The sequence below is a fragment of the Labeo rohita genome, chromosome 8, assembly GCF_022985175.1.
Source record: "Labeo rohita strain BAU-BD-2019 chromosome 8, IGBB_LRoh.1.0, whole genome shotgun sequence".
Classification (NCBI taxonomy): Eukaryota; Metazoa; Chordata; class Actinopteri; order Cypriniformes; family Cyprinidae; genus Labeo; species Labeo rohita.
The window spans coordinates 13092190-13111853 of record NC_066876.1 but is presented as its reverse complement, the minus strand read 5'-3'; the positions used below and the strand labels follow the sequence as shown (position 1 = coordinate 13111853).

General features: G+C 35.3%; 1 protein-coding gene across 2 annotated transcripts in view; it reads left to right on the top strand.

Annotated features, from left to right (window-relative positions):
• Window positions 1-19664, top strand: part of adgrd1 (adhesion G protein-coupled receptor D1) — a 74437-nt gene that overhangs the window by 24556 nt on the left and 30217 nt on the right. For both annotated transcript variants that reach the window (XM_051118034.1, XM_051118035.1), the window contains 2 exons: window positions 2002-2077; window positions 5017-5158. In XM_051118034.1, coding sequence (XP_050973991.1) covers window positions 2002-2077; window positions 5017-5158 — 218 coding nt within the window. The remainder of the gene's footprint in view (window positions 1-2001; window positions 2078-5016; window positions 5159-19664) is intronic.

Genomic DNA, 19664 nt, shown 5'->3' with positions numbered 1-19664 from the left:
GCATTGAATGCCTCTGGATTTCCGCTGGGCCAAGTTTCTTTTAGTCTTAATAAAAACATTTGTAGAGAAATTTTGCCCCTTGGTTTGTGAGGTTATTGGCCCACAGCTCATCTGAAGCCCAACTCAGAGGAGTTACTTGGGACGCGGTGATGTTGCATATTCGGTCCATTAACACCTGTAAAAACACTAATAAGTTGCAACGGTTCTCAGCATGTTTCACAGTAACCAAAACTGTAAACAGTCATCACTACGGTGCTTTTTTCACAAGCAGGTTGTAATTAAAATGAACCAAAAATCAATATTTTTTGTTTTGATACTAAAAACATTAAAACTATTAAAAATTGATTTTGGTAGTTGAAATAAAGCTGAAATAAATTAGAAATATTAGAAAAACAAAAAAGTTCTGAAAGTGTATGAAATAGGGCTGTCAAATGATTAATCGCGATTAATCGCATACAAAATAAAAGTTTGAGTTTGCCTAATATATGTGTGTGTACTGTGCGTAATTATTATGTATATATAAATACAAATTAATGTATATATTTAAGAGAAATATGTTATGTACAAAATATTTGCATTTATATATAATATAAATTATATAAAAATTATAATCAATACATATACTTGTAAATATTTCTTAAATATATACATGAATGTGTTTTATTTATATATACATAATATTTACACACAGTACACACATATAGTAGGCAAACTCAAACTTTTATTTTGTATGTGATTAATCGCTTGACAGCCCTAATATGAAATAAAAATTAAAAAAACAAATTGAAATATTTCATATATTAATAATAATAACAATATTTTTCTTCCTCAAGTTGCTGAATCATTTAATGGCTTGTTTAGACATCAGTTAATAAAGTAATAAAATTAATTAATAATTAATAAAAATTAATTAATTTAAATGCATCGGTGGATCAGATTGCTTTTAACTGGTTGTTGTTAAGAACTTCTGTGCTCAAATTCTGCTAATACTAAATGAGAGTATAAATAAATAAACTGTACAGTCAAACCAAAATGTATTCAGACACCTTCAACATTTCTCACATTATCACAGTTTATTCTATATAGTTTAGAAAATGGTAACAAAATATGACAATAACTTAGAGTTAAACTGTGTCAGAACAAATTAATCTTAATAATGTCAGATGACTTTGATAGAAAGGTATGTAATATATTAGTATGACAATATTTACACAACTATTAATACTTTGTTGACCAGTTACCAAGAAATGCTTAATTTTGTTCAGTCTGTGGTCTAAAAAGATGCATTAGCAATTAAAGGAAAAACACTTAAGCAAAATATGGTCAAGTCAAAGTGTCATGATAATTTTTGGTCCCAAATTGTTATCTGTTTTACTGGTAGTCTACTTTATAAAGAAGTTTTGGATATGATATGTCACAGTTTATTTTATTTTTCTATTCTCACTTACATAAATTAACTATAGTGTCCTGCACCCACTAGTAAATAAAAAACAAAAAATTATATCTGGTGTCTGAATAATGTTTGGTTTCACTGTAAATGATACTTTGATCCCAGCCATAATGTCAATTATTTATACTATTAATTGTGCGGCTCTAATTCAGACCCTGATGAAGTTATATTGCCATATCCGATGGTCTGCAACACTTATTTACCCAATTTCCTGTCTAATTATAATAATAATGATTGTGTTTTCATGCTATTACTGGAGTTGAACTCAAAAGGAAATGGCCCTGTGTGCTTATCATTTAATGGCTGAAACATTTTTGAAGTAGAGTGTAACATATTTCCCCCTCACACACATGGTGGTCTCCTAGCGCAATCATCTCACGTCTGTTTGTGAACACACATCTTTCCCATTAGAGCCGCAGTGTGAGGAGTGCATGCAGTGTCTGTGATAATGAGTCTATCCTCTCTGTGCATTTCAACAGCAGCCCAACACATTCTTCAAAAATCTGTGTGTTTAAATGTTAATACTTGTGTATGTTTGTTTCCCCATTCAGCTCAGACCACGATCGTGGGACTTTTCTACCACAAAATGCACAACTACTACAAAAAAATCAGCCCTCTACAAACGAGGTAAAGTGTGTGTGTGTTTCCTGTTGTACATCATGTTCTTGCGAGCATGTCTTTATCACTGTGGTTGTCTCTCATCTGGGACTCTGCGTCTGATACTCCCAGCCATTAAGGCAGTTGATAACACTCTCTTTTCCATCTTAACACAGCCATGATCACTACTTATCTCAATTAATTTTTTTTAGCATAGCTCTGGAACTTTGCTGACCTTTTATGTAACTGAACTGGCCAACAGAGCTGAGAGCTGCTGCAGGATAAATTCTTGTCAACATGAGAAAAATAAAGTCAATACAAACGTTTTGTATGCACCGTCAACTATATAATGTTCCAGACAGACTGTCAGTTTGTGCATTAGTGGTGTGTTACATCCTTACTAGTGCTGTCAATCAATTAAAAAAAATCCTAATTAATTAATTGCAATTTTTTTAATTTAAAAAAAAAAAATGTTAGGTGAGATTAATCCCACCTAACATTAAAGTTTTTAAAGATACTTTTATATTGTAATAAGTTCACATTCAATCTTCAAATTAAAGTACGAACAACCTAAAAACAGTATATTTTCAATATTTGTACTTGACTGAAGGCAAGTATGTCTCTATGAAATTGTTCTTTTTTTTCCCCTAATATTTAACCATTGACTAGCCGTTTAACATTACAGTATAGTTTAGAGCTATCAGTTTTAACATTTATTAAACTTTTAAAAAATGACTTCTAATTTAAGTAAACTTAAAACAATCTTCACATAAACCCATTATAATAAATGTCATTTTTAGCTACCCGTGCCCTTCAGCAAGTAGAAAATGTACAGAAATTGAATAAAGTTATCAAACACTAAATTGTAAATTAAATATTGATGAAACCTTAAAGCTACAAAAGTTATTAATTTGCTCTTTTTTCTTTTGATTAACAGACATCACAGCAGCTGGGTTATTAGGTTATTTGGCTGCTGTTACTTAGAGCTGCCACTGCTAAATATGACGTGGATCTGACACGCATCATATTTTCTCACTCTCTTTACCTTTTCTGACCCACTTCAGGTCTTAAATACTCTACTAATGAGCTGAATCGTGTGTGTTTGATGAGGGAGATAGTGCTGGGGTGCTCCAGGACAGTTCTGAAAACCATTTCAGAGACATGTTCTTAAATCTGACTCATATATAACAAATACTACATGCATGCACAGTTTAAAGGCAGCTAGGCTAGGTGACAAGAAACTAGAATTGGGCCACGCCCACCCCCCATCAATAGCTCAGGGGTGTAAATCGGGCTTAAAATCTTCAAGTGTGTGGCCAGCCTTAGCAAGAAAACAAGCGAGTCATTGAATCATTCATTCAGCCAATTTGTCCAAAAACTCTGATTCATTTAAAGGGGTTGTCAGAAATAGAACCGGACATCAGTTTACTGTCAGAGATTTGTGTCAGTCCATGCTGCATCCAAATGTAGACAAAATCGTCAATTAAAATGGGTTCTGTTGTATATAGTCACGCCGTTCCTGTCCAGTGTAAACACAGTAAAGTGAGGAGCTCCTGATTGCGTCATTGAAACCCTGTTTTTGTTTGCTTTACTTTACTACCGATTCATTTTTAAACAAGACAGTATGATGCAAGCTGTTTAGAGAGACTGAAAGTAAAAGATGATGTAGTGCTGAGTCTGACTACAGTAGAATGGATCCAACAGTAATGTCGCAACACATAAGTTTGAGCAACTATTGCATTGTCTGTTCCAGATCATTTGATGAGTATTTATACATTTTTACCCAAGTAACATGTTATTTGCAGAGTTTGTCAAAACAGCGTCCATCTCTTATTTTAATAAGCAAAATTTTTAGCCAATCATATCAGCAGGCATTTAGTTGTGAGTCTTGAATGTGTCCCGCTTATAAAAACAGACTGTTCTGCAGAGAGGCTCGAAAACAGGATAGAAAATAGTGTATTACTTCTAAGTTATGATTTTTTTTTAAACAAAAAAATCCAGTTCATGATCCCTTTAACAAGAGTGAATGCATCCGAAATTGTGTAATTCTCAAAAAACAGTATGTGGAAAGAATATTACTTAATTTATACTGTATGAAACATATTTTTTTGTAGTCATGAAGTGCAAAAGAAGTACCTACTCAGAGAATGCGATTGCAGCCTGCAAGTCATTAAATCACTTACTCAAATGATTCGTTCGATTTCTGCTACTTCCTGTTTAATATTGTGAAGCTTTGAAACAATCTCTGTTGTATAAAACACTATAAAAATAAAGGTGACTTGACTTAAAAACACTGATTCATTCATTAAGGAAACAAGTAAGTGAGTCACTGAGTCAATAGTTCAACAGATACATTTAGAAACATTGATTAACACAGGAACAAAACAAACGCAACTGCTTTTGCTCTGAAATGCGGAACAGTTGATTCTGCTGTGACTTAATTTGGAACTATCCACCTTTTTCTTCCCGTAAGACCAGGCGCGGCCATTTGTACATTTTATGAGTCTGGCTCCCAGTCTTTTCCGCATCTAGCTATTTTTAGCTCTACAAAACAGCTTGCTTTGCTGCAAATTTGTGTGTCTTACCATATTATTTTAATTTATTATCTTAATTATGAACACTGGTTTGTAGTGCAAACAGGTTTACGGTTTACTGCACGTTGTTATCCTTCTCGTTATTTTCATATAGAGGCTAATGAACCAGAAGTCTCACCCATAAGCTTACTTAAGGTGGATTAGAAGAGCAAAACAGACAACAGTTTAATGAACTAAACTATAAAAACAAAATCACAATCTTGCTGTTTTTCTCTTTAGCTATGTTTATAATTTTCTTAATACTTCAATTAGTTATTATTAGTTATTATTGGTATGATATTAGTTCTTTGCAGATAGCTGTCATTAGCATCATTTATTAGCTCATTATGTACAGTAGTTGAGGTGTGGACAATAACTTACTGTCCGTTTCTGCAGGATAAATGAAGCAGTGGATTATAAAGATCATAAGATCCAGATGGCCAGTCATCTTATTTCTCTGAAGGTGGAACCCTCTCCTGCCCTGTCACTCAATCTGTCTACTGAGCCGCTCATCCGGATCGTTCTGACGCATCAGCTGGTAGGAAAACATCAATCCTCGCCTCGTTTTGTTTATTTTGATGTTCAGTCAGGAGTGTGGGTGCTTGTGTGCGTTTGTGTTAATAGAAGTTATTTCATATGTTTGGAAGATTAGCATATTTCAAGAATTTTATTCTGCTTGACTAAGGTGCCAAGAAAAAAAAAGGAGTACAACAACGACTTTAGGATCAAGCAGAAAATTCACACTCATCAGCCAACATCTGGCTTTCGACAAATCGGCTAGACTGAATGTAATTAACATCGTAAATTAATATTTATGACCCGGTCTGGCCTGGCAGATTCAGCACCAAGCTGGTGGCAGAAAGTAAATTTCCTAAGGAGAGAATTGTTTTGGCCCAAAAATGACTGTCGAGCCTGTCTCGTTAATATTTTAGGCCTAATTTATACTATATATGCTAGAGTGTCTAATGGTTTTGGAAATATAATTAAGCTTTCAACTTGTATCCTGTGTTTCCATTGCAAGTGGGAATTTAAAACGGTGTGCATGCAAGGAGAATGTATCCCTACATCTTTCAGGTCATTTGTGAGAATTTGTTTATTCTGAACAGTGAGGTTTGATTGATACGTAAATTTCTTCCGAGACATTTTTTCTGCCCAGAATCATCCTTTTATATTTTATAAATGGAACAGAAGTGTTTCTTAATATGTTGGAGGAAAATTTTCAAACACCACTTTTTTTTTTTTCTGCTGTGTTTGCGGTTTTGTCTTTCGGTGAGCCGTGTTACACAAGAACCCCAGAGTTCAGAACTGCCAGGACTAACCATGGAAATCCATTTTGGTTTGCATCATCCCCTTACATCCCTTTTCAGCTCTGAAACATTGAGAGCTTTGCGCCAAAAGAAAAGTGGTTCTGAATGCTGGAACCATAAGCCTTGAGGTCTTTTGAGAAGGGAAAGATGATTTGGTTTAACAAGGAGCTTATTTGGCGTGTGTGCGCAGATGCTACAACTCAGTCGAGGATGCATCTGTCTGCCAAATTTCCATGGGAAAACGATCAAAAATGGATACAGATGGCATGTAGACAAGTTAACCAATACAGCATGTTTTTAGAGAGTATTTGCTGTAAAAAAAAAATAAAAAAATAGCAAGGAGTTCACCGTAGCATTGGATTTTACACAGCACGTTACACACGTTATTCATCAGCTAACCCACATTTGACAGCTCACCATACTTTTGATCATTGCATAAGATCTGCTAACCTTTGCAGCTTGTCATAATCCTCCTAAACAAAGACTTCCATTAAATAAACAAGAAACTCATATAAAGCGTAATTCCCTCAAAAAACAAATTATTTAAATGAGCAGTCATTTCTTTTTTCTTTGTTCTTTTTAAAGCATTTTTAAAGCCTTCCAAATCAAAACCATGCTGGCATGCATGTAACTATAGAGACTAAGGTTTGTTTTGCTGGCTTTTTAGGTTTTGTGAGGGATGTTTATTTCGGTGATGTTTGTTGATGGAAATGTGTCTTTGTTCAAAGACCATTAGGCTAAATGAAAGGAACCTGCTAAAAGAGCACATCCAGAAACATGCCAAAAGGGATTGTTTACCCCAAAATGAAAATTCTGCCATCATTTACTCACCCAAACCTTGTTTCCGACTTACTTTCTTCTGCTGAACACAAAAGAAGATATTTTGAAGAACATTGGTAACCAATTTGTTTTACATGTCCCTGCGCTACACATTTCCTTTGGTCATAGTTTGAGTGATTATCTAATTAATCCTGGGACACTAGCTTCCTGTGCGTGGGACTGTCCAGAACAGAAGCATTTGTGTCAAGCCAGTGTTTCATGAGTAATGTGTGTGAGCTGAATCACTAGATCAATAATCTCTCACTGCATGTGTGATAGAGTACTGTGATAAGACTGTTGAAAATAATGGTCTCTGTGTTGTGATTTAACTAAAGTCTTGTTAGGTAGAATGATTCAACAGTGGTTAAACATGAATGAATTATAAATTGTCTGTGTGTTTTTTGGAGGATATCACTGCTTCCCACGGTAAATTTCCCCTGTGATCAGAGCAAGACTTGTGTTGGTTTATTGCTTTTGAACTACACGGGAGATTTGAAAATCTACGTATTTTCAAAATCAACTGTTTAAGGAGTCAACTGTTTAAGGGATTATTCCAACCTGGTCTCATGAGAAAAACATACCCGGGGACACTTTTTCATGAGGGGCAAAATATGTACCAAAAAAGTACATATGTGACCCTGGACCACAAAACCAGTCATAAGTAGCACGGGTATATTTTTTAGCAAAAGCCAAAAATACATTGTATGGGTAAAAATGATCGACTTTTCTTTTATGCCAAAAATCATTATGATATTAAGTAAAGATTATGTTACCTGAAGATATTTTGTAAGTTTCCTACAGTAAATATATCAAAACTTATTTTTTGATTAGTAATATCCTTTGCTAAGAACTTTAAAGGCGATTTTCTCAATATTTGCTTTTGCTTTTTTTTTTGCACCCTCAGATTCCAGATTTTCAAATAGTTGTATCTCAGCCAAGTATTGTCCTATTAATGAAAAGCTTGTTTGCTTTCAGCTTTCAGATGATGTAAAAAAAATTATGACTGGTTTTGTGGTCCAGGGTCACATATCACTGCAGATTGCAAAAGAAGTGAACACTAGAGGCAGTAAAACAGAGAGCACTTTGTTTTCTTAATCTTTTTTCGTACACAGTTATGATTACAGCTCCATATGTTTCACTTTCCAGTGTTCTGACAAATAATGCTACCTGTCAGATTATGCTACCAACACTGTGTTTTTACTACAGTAAGGGTAGGTTTAGGGTTGGGGTAGGTGTATACGACAGGGTAGCACAGATAAACACAACGCCAGACATAACAAGCTTGAACGGATAATACCTTTCTCCCAGCCTGGCACAAATGGCTCGATTAGTTCCGGCTTTAATGAAGGCCAATCACAACAAACAAAATTTGTTGTGATTGGTTAGCTGTCCCACTGCGTTGTGATTGGCAAGCAGCTTAGACAGTGTTTCAGTACTGCCACAACCCTTGTCAAAGAAGCAAGTTCTGTGTACAACTGATTGTAGATTAAAGGGTTTCTTACGTTTTAAATATGGATGTTTTTCTTTCAAAAACACATCGTTTTGCAACAGGAGGCCTTAATTTACCCCCTGGAGCCGTATGAGGCACTTTTTATTATGGATGGATGCACTTTATTGGACTTGTTTTGGACTGATAAAGAGAAACACCCGTCTATGCCGTTCTAAAGCTTGGGAGTCCCAGGATAAATTTTAATATAACTCCATTTGTATTCGTCTGAAAGAATAAGGTTATATACACCAAGGATGCGTGGAGGGCGAGTACATAATACACTATAGTAGCGTTGGGTCCTGTCGTCAGCCTGCAAGATCGCCAATACATGATATTATTGTGCTATTTTTTTTATTATTTACATATTTAGTTTCATTGCCCAAAACTAACTCCAGCATAAGGCTAAAAGCAGCCTAACATTATCAGAGAGCATCATCACTGTTTAGCCTAGCCTAGTCTAGTGCAAGTTTATGCGTTTTTTTTTAAAACACTCACATCTGCGGTGCGCTATGGCTCTGACGCGGCCACTCTAGTCAATGCTTGTGTTTATACCCACCGCACTGCGGCTCATTGAAGCGTCTCAGAAGCTGCTCTCTGCGCTGCATCGCTGAAGTTAGGCCAATCCCCCACCTCGTCTCTACCCACCCCCTAACCATTCAAATGTCTGTAATATTTTAATGATATTCTAATGGGCCAAGTAGTGACATCACAGCATGCGGAAAACAACCTCTGTAGTCCAAAGGAGCCATTCCTTGTAATTGTAGGAAAGGGATTTTTTTAAAAACTCCCTTTGGAGTGGACTTTGAGATTTGTAACTTTGTAGATCTTTTTTATGGCCAAACATACACACCACACACTGACTAAAATTCAAAAAGTGAAAAAGCATAATAGGACCCCCTTAAAACGTCAAATAAATTACATTTACATTATATTACCTAATAATGAAATTAACATGTACACCTACTTCAACCCTAAATCTGCCCCTTACAATAATGCAAAAACAGCAATTATTGTACAGTACATCTGTATACCATCTAGCCTTTACCATAAAACGTACCCTATGTAAGTTCATCTGTTCCAGGGGGGAAAAAAAACACTCTTTTAGCACCACTCAGTGAACATTTTTGTTGGAAACTGCAGTGATATACTTATTGGTACGTATTTCGCGTCTCATGAAAAAGTGCACCCAGGTACGTTTTTGCCATGAGACCAGGTACCGTAGGATTATTCACCCAAAAATGAAAATTACCCCATGATTTACTCACTCTCAAGCCATCCTAGGTTTATTAGTTCTTTCAGACAACTACAATCGGAGTTATGTTAAAAAATGTCCTGGCTCTTCCAAGCTTTATAATGGCAGTGAATGGGTGTTAAGATTTAGAAGTCCAATAAAGTGCTTCCATCCATCATAAAAAGTGCTCCACACGGCTCCAGAGCGTTAATAAATAACTTCTAAAGTAAATCAATGTTTGTGTTAGAAAAATATCCATATTTAAAACGTTATAAACCGTAATCTTTAGCTTCACGAGAGAGTGGCGCTCCAGTGGAACACACTGCCTATGCCTGCGTTATTTCTACATCCTACATCAGCCGCTGGAACGCCACTCTTTTTTTTTCTTACACAAACGCACTATTCTGGAGCCGTGCAAAGCACTTTTTATGATGGATGGATGCACTTTATTGGACTTCAAAATCTCAACAGCCATTCGCTTCCATTATAAAGGTTGGAAGAGCCAGGATATTTTTTAATATAACTCAGATTGTATTTGTCTGAAAGAAGAAAGTCATATACACCTAGGAGAACTTGAGGGTGAGTAAATCACGGGGTAATTTTCATGTATGGTTGAACTATCACTTTAAGAAAGCCTTTATAATGAAAAGTTTATTTAGGATCATGTTCAACAGGTGCATTTCTTTGCAATAAACACTACCATGCAGTTTGGTGCCAAAATGTTTCTTATGCTTACTAAGTGTGCATTCATTTAATCAAAAGTGATCAAAATGTTAACAGAAAATATGAACACTAAATATAGCCATTGATGTAAATACAGTTTTAACTGTAATATATTGTTCAAGGCAGTGGATTTGCTATAAAGCAGGTGCTTTAATGGCTATAGCTTGTTGTCTAGCAGTGGAGACAGTCCTAAACTACACACCTCACCTGTCTGATCTCTCACTGCTGGATCGCATGGTACGAGCTGAACAAATGGAAAGAGTGATTTCATGAGGAATGCTGGCGATGCTCAGTGTCGAAATCAAGGGGATTAAAAAAAAGATTTTTTGACAAGCTCTCACTGCCTTTACAACCTAATAAAGCTTTAGCAGAGCCGACATGAAACAGAGACGCCACGCATACTGAGCGTGAGCGCACGTCTGTCGCGCTGTGTGTGAGCGTGTACTTGCACTCTTATGTTTACACTAACCAAAGACATAACTAGAGGCTATTATTGTACTTACTTTAATACAATGAACCTCCAAATCCGATGTGTATGTGAAGCAGTCTGGACTGCATTAATGTAATCATCCATTGTGTTGTGTTCATGTGAATGTGGTTTCGTGTCCAGTAAAGATGTTTATGAGTGAATTACTGAACCACATGCGGTTTTTTGTCAAGAAAGTATTTCTGCTGTGGTTCAAATACAATCAAAGATTCACACAGCACTAATGGCATTACAATTTATAAAAAATCTCAGCAAACCTGACACACATTTTGATGGATGACTGAGGACTTTTGTTGTCTACATAGTACAGTTGGCGTTTTTAAAGGTACTATAATGAGTAGTGCTCACCACCAGACGCTTTTTATAACTCGCACACCCAGTTCCTGTCTGAACTCACTCACTCAAGCGCCTGTTCACACACTCCCTCGCTCAAAAGTCACTAACTAGGTCATTCACACAATATTCATAATGTCAGCCACTAATGCACCTAATTCATTCAGTCACTCATTCACTCACCAGATGATTCATTGTCACTCATTCACTAACTCACACTTTTTGTTTTAATCAGAATGAAATCTGATGAACTGATGAAGCAAGAATTGTGTTTATGAACACTGAATAAAGTGAATAAAGAGTTAATGTGCACATTTATATGACATGTTTATAAGCTTCAAATCAAACTGCACAGATATACAGATTTTCCTGCTGTTTTTGCATATTAACCATCCTCCTTTTCTTTGTTTTAAAAAACAGACTTGCTATTTATCTTTTTCGGGTCCTAATTAGGAGACGACAAGCACATTAGGCATTGTGCAATAATGCTTATATTAATCAAGTAGTAAAAACAGCCATTCCCATGGCCAAAACAAAAGATCTGCAGTTGAGAGTCCGAAGCAAGCACTTGTGGCACATTATTATCCTGCACCACTTCACAGACGATGAAAAGAAAAGAGAATTTTAGATCGACACAATAGTAATTTATTATATTGAACAACAACAACATCGGCTCATTTTGTGCGTCATGTGTCTTACAACAATTTCTGTCATTGCACATTAGCAAAACTTTCTAGTTTCGGTTTTCAATCCAATCAGTGTTTACATGTCCTATCAAACTGATGAAAATTAAATTTTCAATCATGTTTGTATAGAGCATTTTAATTCAGTTTGTATTTTTGAAGCAACTGTGCTTCATATAAACGCATAAAACTGACTAATTTTATTCAGTGGCAAAAATATTAGAGATACACCAATTGCTATTTAATTTTTTTTTGGGCCAATTCCGATTTCAGACTTTTTTTGTATGTATGACCTGCCAATACAGATTATCTTTCTAAGAACCATAATTGACAGCATATATAAAAATAAATAAATAAATAAATATTTACATAATAAAAGAAATGATTAAACATTACAGTTCCCCCAGTCCAGAATAAATTACAGATGTTCTCTCACTTAAACAACTGAAAATGAGTTGCTGTATATAATAAATCAGATGTCATTTCCCACTATGTTTAGAAATGGTGATTTTTTCCCCCCCATAACCTTATTAAATGTGTTATCTTTCTCATCAAATTCTTACATTGTTTCAGTTAATTCAGAATAATAAGAAACTGTAGAGTTCTTATTAAAATGAAATCAATATCAACAAACTCCATCTTTGCACTGCAGGAAACACGGAAGCTGCATCTGAAGTGACATCAGATGTATTTACACAGATTGTCTGATGAAGCTGAGGTGCCATAAATTAATTTAAACAGCAAAATTTCAAATGCATAAGTAAGTTTATAAGATTAAAGTTTTAAATACTTTTTTGAACATACTACCAATAAGAAATGTTGGGGAAAATGCAATGATACTTGAAACCAAAATATGAAACCAAACCACCAGTAGGTGGAAGCAAATGTCTGTTTTAATGATTGAGTAATTTAGTTATTCATTCAACCGATTCAAACAACTGATTCATTCAGAAACAAGGCAAGTGACTGTCTTTATGAATGAGCCACTGAATCATTGACTCGCTCGATTCGTTCAAAAACGTGGATTCATTTGCCATTTTAATCAGGATTCTTGTCCTGTTGGATAAGAAATTCTCTCTCACCTGCCCCTTTACCTGTCCCAGACAAGCAGTAATCAAGCCCTGTGGGGGGTTTCCCATGGTTTTCTTTGGTCCCACACGTATTACAAATTGCGAACTTTGTGTCTTCTTTACTTACAGTGAACTTCCACGCTGAAGACTTGTTTACATGTGTATGTGAGTGTAAGTGTGCCATCAAAACGGACCGGCCCGGGTCACCTGGCTGGTCAGTCGGTGCTTCTCTAAAAAAAATATCATAGCACTTTTTTTCCATGCAGGATCACAATCTACAATCTTATCTTGATTATTTTTCAATGTTGTACAGCCAAACAAAGTTCCCTATTTAAAAATATTTCTATGAAACTAATGAAAGATAAAAAATAATAAAAAAAGAATGAGAAACTATTTAGTCTAGGGATGGGTGATCAAAAGGTGGCCAAAATCTTATTTCACAATATGAGTAAATTTATTCTGTCAAAAGTCTGGAATAATTACTAAGGCTGAATTTATTTGATCAAAAATACAGTAAAACAGTGGCATATTATTACAACTTAAAAGAACAGTTTTCTATTTTAATATATTTTACAATTTTATTTTTCCTGTGATGGAAAGCTACATTTTCAGCAGCCACTACTCCAGTCTTCAATGTTACATGATCCTACAGAAATCATTCTAATTTTCTATTTTGGTACTCAAGAAACTATATTAATGTTTAAAACGGCTGTGCTGCTTTTTGTAGCAATCACTCTTTTGCTCACTCAGTGATTCATTCATTCACTCGCTGATTCATGAATTCAGCCTCACCGTCACCTTCACCTACTTAATCACTGATTCCTCACGCACTTATTTATTCAAACACTCATCACAAGGTGCGTTTCCATTACAGATTTGCGCAAAACTTTGACGATATTTTATAAATGTCGATAAAAAAGTATTGCGAAATGACCATTAACCAATGTTCTGCGAAAATGTGTGTGACACTGCTGGTGTATACATAACATCAGCTCTGGTGACCGTGTTGGAGCCGTTACGCACCGCAGATGCGTGCAGCGTACAAAGTCTAAGCATTAATATCAGGGAAAACCGCTTGTACTTGAGAGCGGCTATGTATGAAGTGTTTCTTGGAGTTTATAGTACATTGAAGAATGATCATATGACTTTTTACATATGACCTGTAAATGCGAAAAAGCCGTTTCCATTGCTGTGTTGCGAAATATTCCTTTTTCGAACTGCCTGAAAAACCACCTCATGTGAGCGTAAAAACCTTTTTGCGATAAATGGGATTTTTAGCGAAATTGGCGCATTTCCATCTGGCATATTTTCAATTCGCAATTTAAATTTGCACATCTTGAAGGGTAATGGAAACACAGCTACTGATTCACTCTCAGTTACCCATTCACTGGCTTACTCACTCACTCATTCTTCTCCAGTCTTTCTTTAAATGTGTCTTTGAGTTGGTCTGACGTCCCCCTCTGTCTTTATTTCCCCTCCCTCTCTCATGCTTTCTCAGATGAATCGTTATAATCTATAGCAGATGGTCTGGCTCAAGCGATCCTGTTGTAGCCAACGGCTGCGGATTGTGTGGCCTCCTCCTTTTCTCCGTATCTCTTGCTTTCTTTCCTTTTGCCGCTGTTGTACTTTAAAATGCCTGCAAATTTATCCTTTAAACTGTTAGTTCTGCCCTGCCTTGTTACTCGAACAGTTATATCTTTAGCCGTCTCTCCTGTCATGACTTACAGTGAACAAATCCTCCAGCAAGCTTGTGTTTTCTTCAGCGTTTTGATAGAAATACCAGTAAGCTCTTAAAACGTCCCCACATGATTACCTGAGCACGTTCTGCTGCATATTTAGCCTTGACTGGGTCCAGGTTTTAGTGTTCCACAGAGGTTTCAACCATTTCCTAGCTTTTTCCAGAGATCCGGAGGACGTCCGACAACCGCCTGACTCCCTGAGCACCTCTCTGCATTTCTCCTCTGACTACGCACAGCTCCTATTCAGATATTTTTATATGCATTTATAAAGACATGCACTTTAACTTTTAAAATGAGCTCTCTCTTTTAGTGTTTCTCATGCTAATGGCATGTTTTGCCTGCAGTGCATTTATATGTTTCAGGACCTATGTTTTGAAACCCTTATACGTTTGCAGTTTGTATTAAGGGGAATCACTTGTTATGAGCCCATGCAGTTTAGGTTACATTTACACTACAAAATGTGTCACATTGGAGGGATATATATGCAAAAAACAAAAACAAAAAAGAAGAAGAAAAAAAGGTAATTGCGACTTTTATCTAACAATTCTGACTTTTCTCGCAATTCAGACTTTTTTCTCAGAATTATGAGGTATAAACTTGGAGTTGCGAGTTATAATGTCCAATTCTGAGAGAGAAAAAAGACTATTTTCTATATCTCACATTTGACTTAATAACTTACAATTCTAAAGCCAGACTTTTAAGTTTTGTCTCAGAATTATGAGTTTAAATCATGAAATTCTGAGAAAAAAATCAGAACTGTGAGTTTGTATCATACAAATCTAAAGAAAAAAGTCAGAATTGTGAGTTTGTGTCACACAATTCTGAGAAAAAAGTCAAAATTGTGAGTTTGTATCACGTAATTCTGTAAAAAAACAGTCTGAATTGCGAGTTTGTATCATACAAATCTAAGAAAAAAGTCATAATTGTGAGTTTGTGTCACAGTTCTGAGAAAACAAAGTCAAAATTGTGAGTTTGAATCACGTAATTCTGTAAAAAGTCTGAATTGCGAGTTTGTATCACAATTCTGAGAAAACGTCAAAATTGTGAATTTGTGTCATGCAATTCTGAAAAAAAGTCAGAAGTTAACTGTGAGTTTGTATCACACAGTTCTGAGGAAACAGTCAAAATTGTGAGTTTTTTATCATACAAATCTAAGAAAAAAGTCAAAATTGCAAGTTTGAATCACTCAGTTCTGAGAAAAAAGTCAAAATTGTGAGTTTGTATCACGTAATTCTGTAAAAAAAAGTCTGAATTGCGAGTTTGTATCATACAAATCTAAGAAAAAAGTCATTGTGAGTTTGTGTCACAGTTCTGAGAAAACAAAGTCAAAATTGTGAGTTTGAATCACGTAATTCTGTAAAAAAAGTCAGAAGTTAACTGAAAGTTTGTGTCACAGTTCTGAGGAAACAGTCAAAATTGTGAGTTTTTTATCATACAAATCTAAGAAAAAAGTCAAAATTGCAAGTTTGAATCACTCAATTCTGAGAAAAAAATAAAAAAAAGTTAGTTTGTATAATGTAATTCTGAGAAAAAAAGTCAAAATTATGAGTTTGTATCATGCAATTGACATATCGGTAAACCCCTCCCCTCAAACGCAGATGAACCAATGGCAGTCGAGTATCAGTTGCACGGGGAACGGAACTTGGAAACTTTAGGTTTCAGCGCCATAGAGAAACATTGGAAGATCCGAAGCTTGCATCAGTTCGATTGTGTTTATACTACAAAAATGGAAAAACAATGTGCCTGTGGTACTTGTCACACTGATTCCAGGTATCCTGAGATGATAGGCAATGGAATTTATTTTATTACTTTTCTCAAACCCAAACAAAACAGAGTAAAATGTCCCTAAGCATTCAACCCCAGTCCCAATGAAGACATAAACATTCATTTTCTGGTTGTCATACACTCATTAAGTTACAATTTTCATCTGCTCAAGCAGAACGTTAATGTCATCCTGTGCTTCAGCAGGGAATCTCTGGCTAAAAGTTAGTGAGTCCATGCTACAAACCTAAATAGTGAACTGTTCTCACATCAGGTCAAAAACATATAAACGAAGGTCTACATTTTAGTGTCTCCCCATATTAAAATGTTTAAATGTACATTAATTTAATCGTACCCTGCGATACATGAACAGTGTTGATCCTACATGTTGCCATCCGCGACTGTGACAACCGACCGTAATATGAGACTTCTCCCGCTTATTTATTTCAAAATGTTTTATATATCCCTCAATGTAATATTTAATTCCCACTTGAATGGTGGCCCCTGTGTCCACAATTGTGCAACAACATCGTGGGGACAAGGTTTTCACACTGACAGCTGTCATTGTAAGACAGTGAGCAACTCTGTTTGTTTCTTCAAGGGAGCAACAGTAACTAAGGGGCGTGGGGCTTACCGATAGGTCAATTCTGAGAAAAAAAGTTTCGTTTGTATCACGCAATTTTGAGAAAAAAGTAAAAAATGTTAGTTTATATCATGCAATTCTGAGAAAAAAGAAAATTGTGAGCTTGTATCACGCATTTCTGAGAAAAGAATCAGAGCTGAGTTTGTATCACGCAATTCTGAGGAAAAAAAAGTCAAAATTGTGAGTTTGTATCATGCAATTCTGAGAAAAAAAAGTCAACAAATTTGAGTTTGTATCACGCAATTCTGAAAGAAAAAAAGTCAGAACTGAGTTTGTATTGTGTCAGAAGTGCAAGATAAAAGGTCACAATTACCTTTTCTTTTTTTTATATTTAGTGTCGGAAATGGGCTTCCACAGTATCCTGTTTCTCATGCATAGCTGGCGAAAAACCCTTACCAAAAAGGGTTTATTAAGTATACTTAAGTAATGTTCAAGTATATTACTAAGTATACTTTATGTAGTAAGTATACAAATGTCAGTGTACTAGTTGTATACTTGTATACTCTATTTCAATACTCCTTGGGGCTAAATTGACCCATTTTGTAGTATATAAAAAGTATACATTTAAGTATACTTTAGGTGTAAAAGCAGTAAACTTTGAGTACACAAGTAGTTTTATCTACGTTTTAGTTTGTACTGCAACTATACTAAACGTGAACTTATAGGTATACTGACAGTATACTCAGGCCTCAACGCCCCCATTGGGCCACAAAAAAATAAAATAGTTGCTGTTATAATTGTTTTTGACCCAAGTTATATTTTATTTTAATAAATAAGCTTACATGACACCAAAAGTATACATACCAAATAAAATTGTACAATTTTGATGCCACAGCAAATCCTAATAACCTAACAAATATAAAATTCAAACATTGTTTGTTCAAAAATTATTTTAGTATTATTTTATTTTATTATTGTTTTAGTTTAAAAGAAGTATACTAATAGCACACTTGAATAAACTTCTTTTTCATAAGGGAAAACAAGACTTTTTAAATGACCCATGTCCATGAGGATTTACCCTCCGGGGTGTGAGGGTGTTTTGGGGCCCTGACATTTTATGGAAAGTGGGATAGATTGCTCAAATAAGATTATTTTCACCAATGCAACTGTTTTATATCTGTTTATGCACAGTGTCTCTGTTTGTGGGCAGGAACTTTTCTCATGGTTTATCATTGGCTGTGATCAAGAACAGCAGAGTGTAAAGCAATCATATCTACTGAAGCAATCACATATATTGAAGCTAAATTTAGCTGTGTGGCTTGGGCCTGATTGTGATTTTGTAGGAATCAGATTAAAGTTTGTAGTTAGCACTCCTACACAGCGATCCATGCTTATTTCGGTAACACTAGCTCAAATCATGCTTGCGATATTTCCTACTCCTGTCTCATTTCCAGGTTTTCGATGTGACGGGTCTCTACGCTTTTCATTGACTTTGCACGTACATTATTCTTTGTCTGCATAAGCAGCTGCTCTAAATTATAGCCCAGCCTGTCCATAGACTTTGTAATTACAGAGCCTGTGAATAGAACGGGAGAGACCGAAAACCTACATTTACTTTTCACCATTTATCTTCTGCGTTAAGCTTGGACTACACTCCTCTGCTCTGTGTTTTTAAATTTAGCCCAGCCAGGCTTTATTTAGATTGAGCAGTGCTTTAAATATACCCGAGCGCAGTGCCATTAACCAGCATACCTCACAGAAACCAACGGCAGCATGTTTCATACGGTGTGTAACAGGGTTTGGTCTCAATCACAGAGAATGTGTGAGGAGATGTTTAGCAGGCCATTCCCAACATGTGCTCTTACGTATGTGTGAGAGAGAAAGAGAGACATTATGTGAATAAGAAGTATTTAAAGGCATGCCAAACTTGAGTATTTACTAATTTACTTTATTTACCTAATATAAATCTTAGTGATCCAGAAGAATTATAGTAATAACTTTTCGGCTGATTTTTGAAAAAAAAACAAAACAAAAAAAACAGACCACTGTTTTATTGCTCTGTTAACACTTGTAAAATACTGTAGGCTTGTACTTGTGCTGCATAAATGAAATATAGACTTTATTGTATTGTTAGCGCTCAGAGTTTCCTTCAGTTAGTCAGTGGGTTAGTCATAAAAGTCAGGCATCAAGGGTACTGTCCCAAAAGTATAGATAGAATACTCCCACTTCTGTATCATACTGCCAGCCCTTCAGATACACACTGCAGCCTATTGCCTTTTAATAATAATAATATGTTTAATTTATATAGTGCCTTAGTGCTCAAGGACGCTTTACAAAATCAGTAACGTAATGGACAGTCATTTCACATAGTCACAGACATTTGCCCAGTCCAGAAACAAAAAGAAAACAAAATTAGTGCATATCATGATACAGCAAAGACACTTAGAAAAAACAAAGCAACAACATAGAAAATGGAGAGTATTGGCAAACAAACATAAAGAGCAGCGAATGCAAGACAGATACACAATAAAAATACTTTAAAGAAAGCATATTAATTTTTGAGTGTAAAGATGTGAATTGTGATGATATGTAGGCCTAAATTATTTTTGTGATCAGTAAGATTTTTAATGTTTTTTTAACATGTTTTTTATGCTGTCAAAAAAAAATACTGTGAAATAGTATTATGATATAAAATAATGTTTTTCTATTTTAATATACATTCAAATCTAATTTATTTCTTGTGATGGAAAGCTGAATTTTCAGCATCATTACTCCTGTGTTTAGTGTCACATGATGCTTCAGAAATCATTCTAATATGC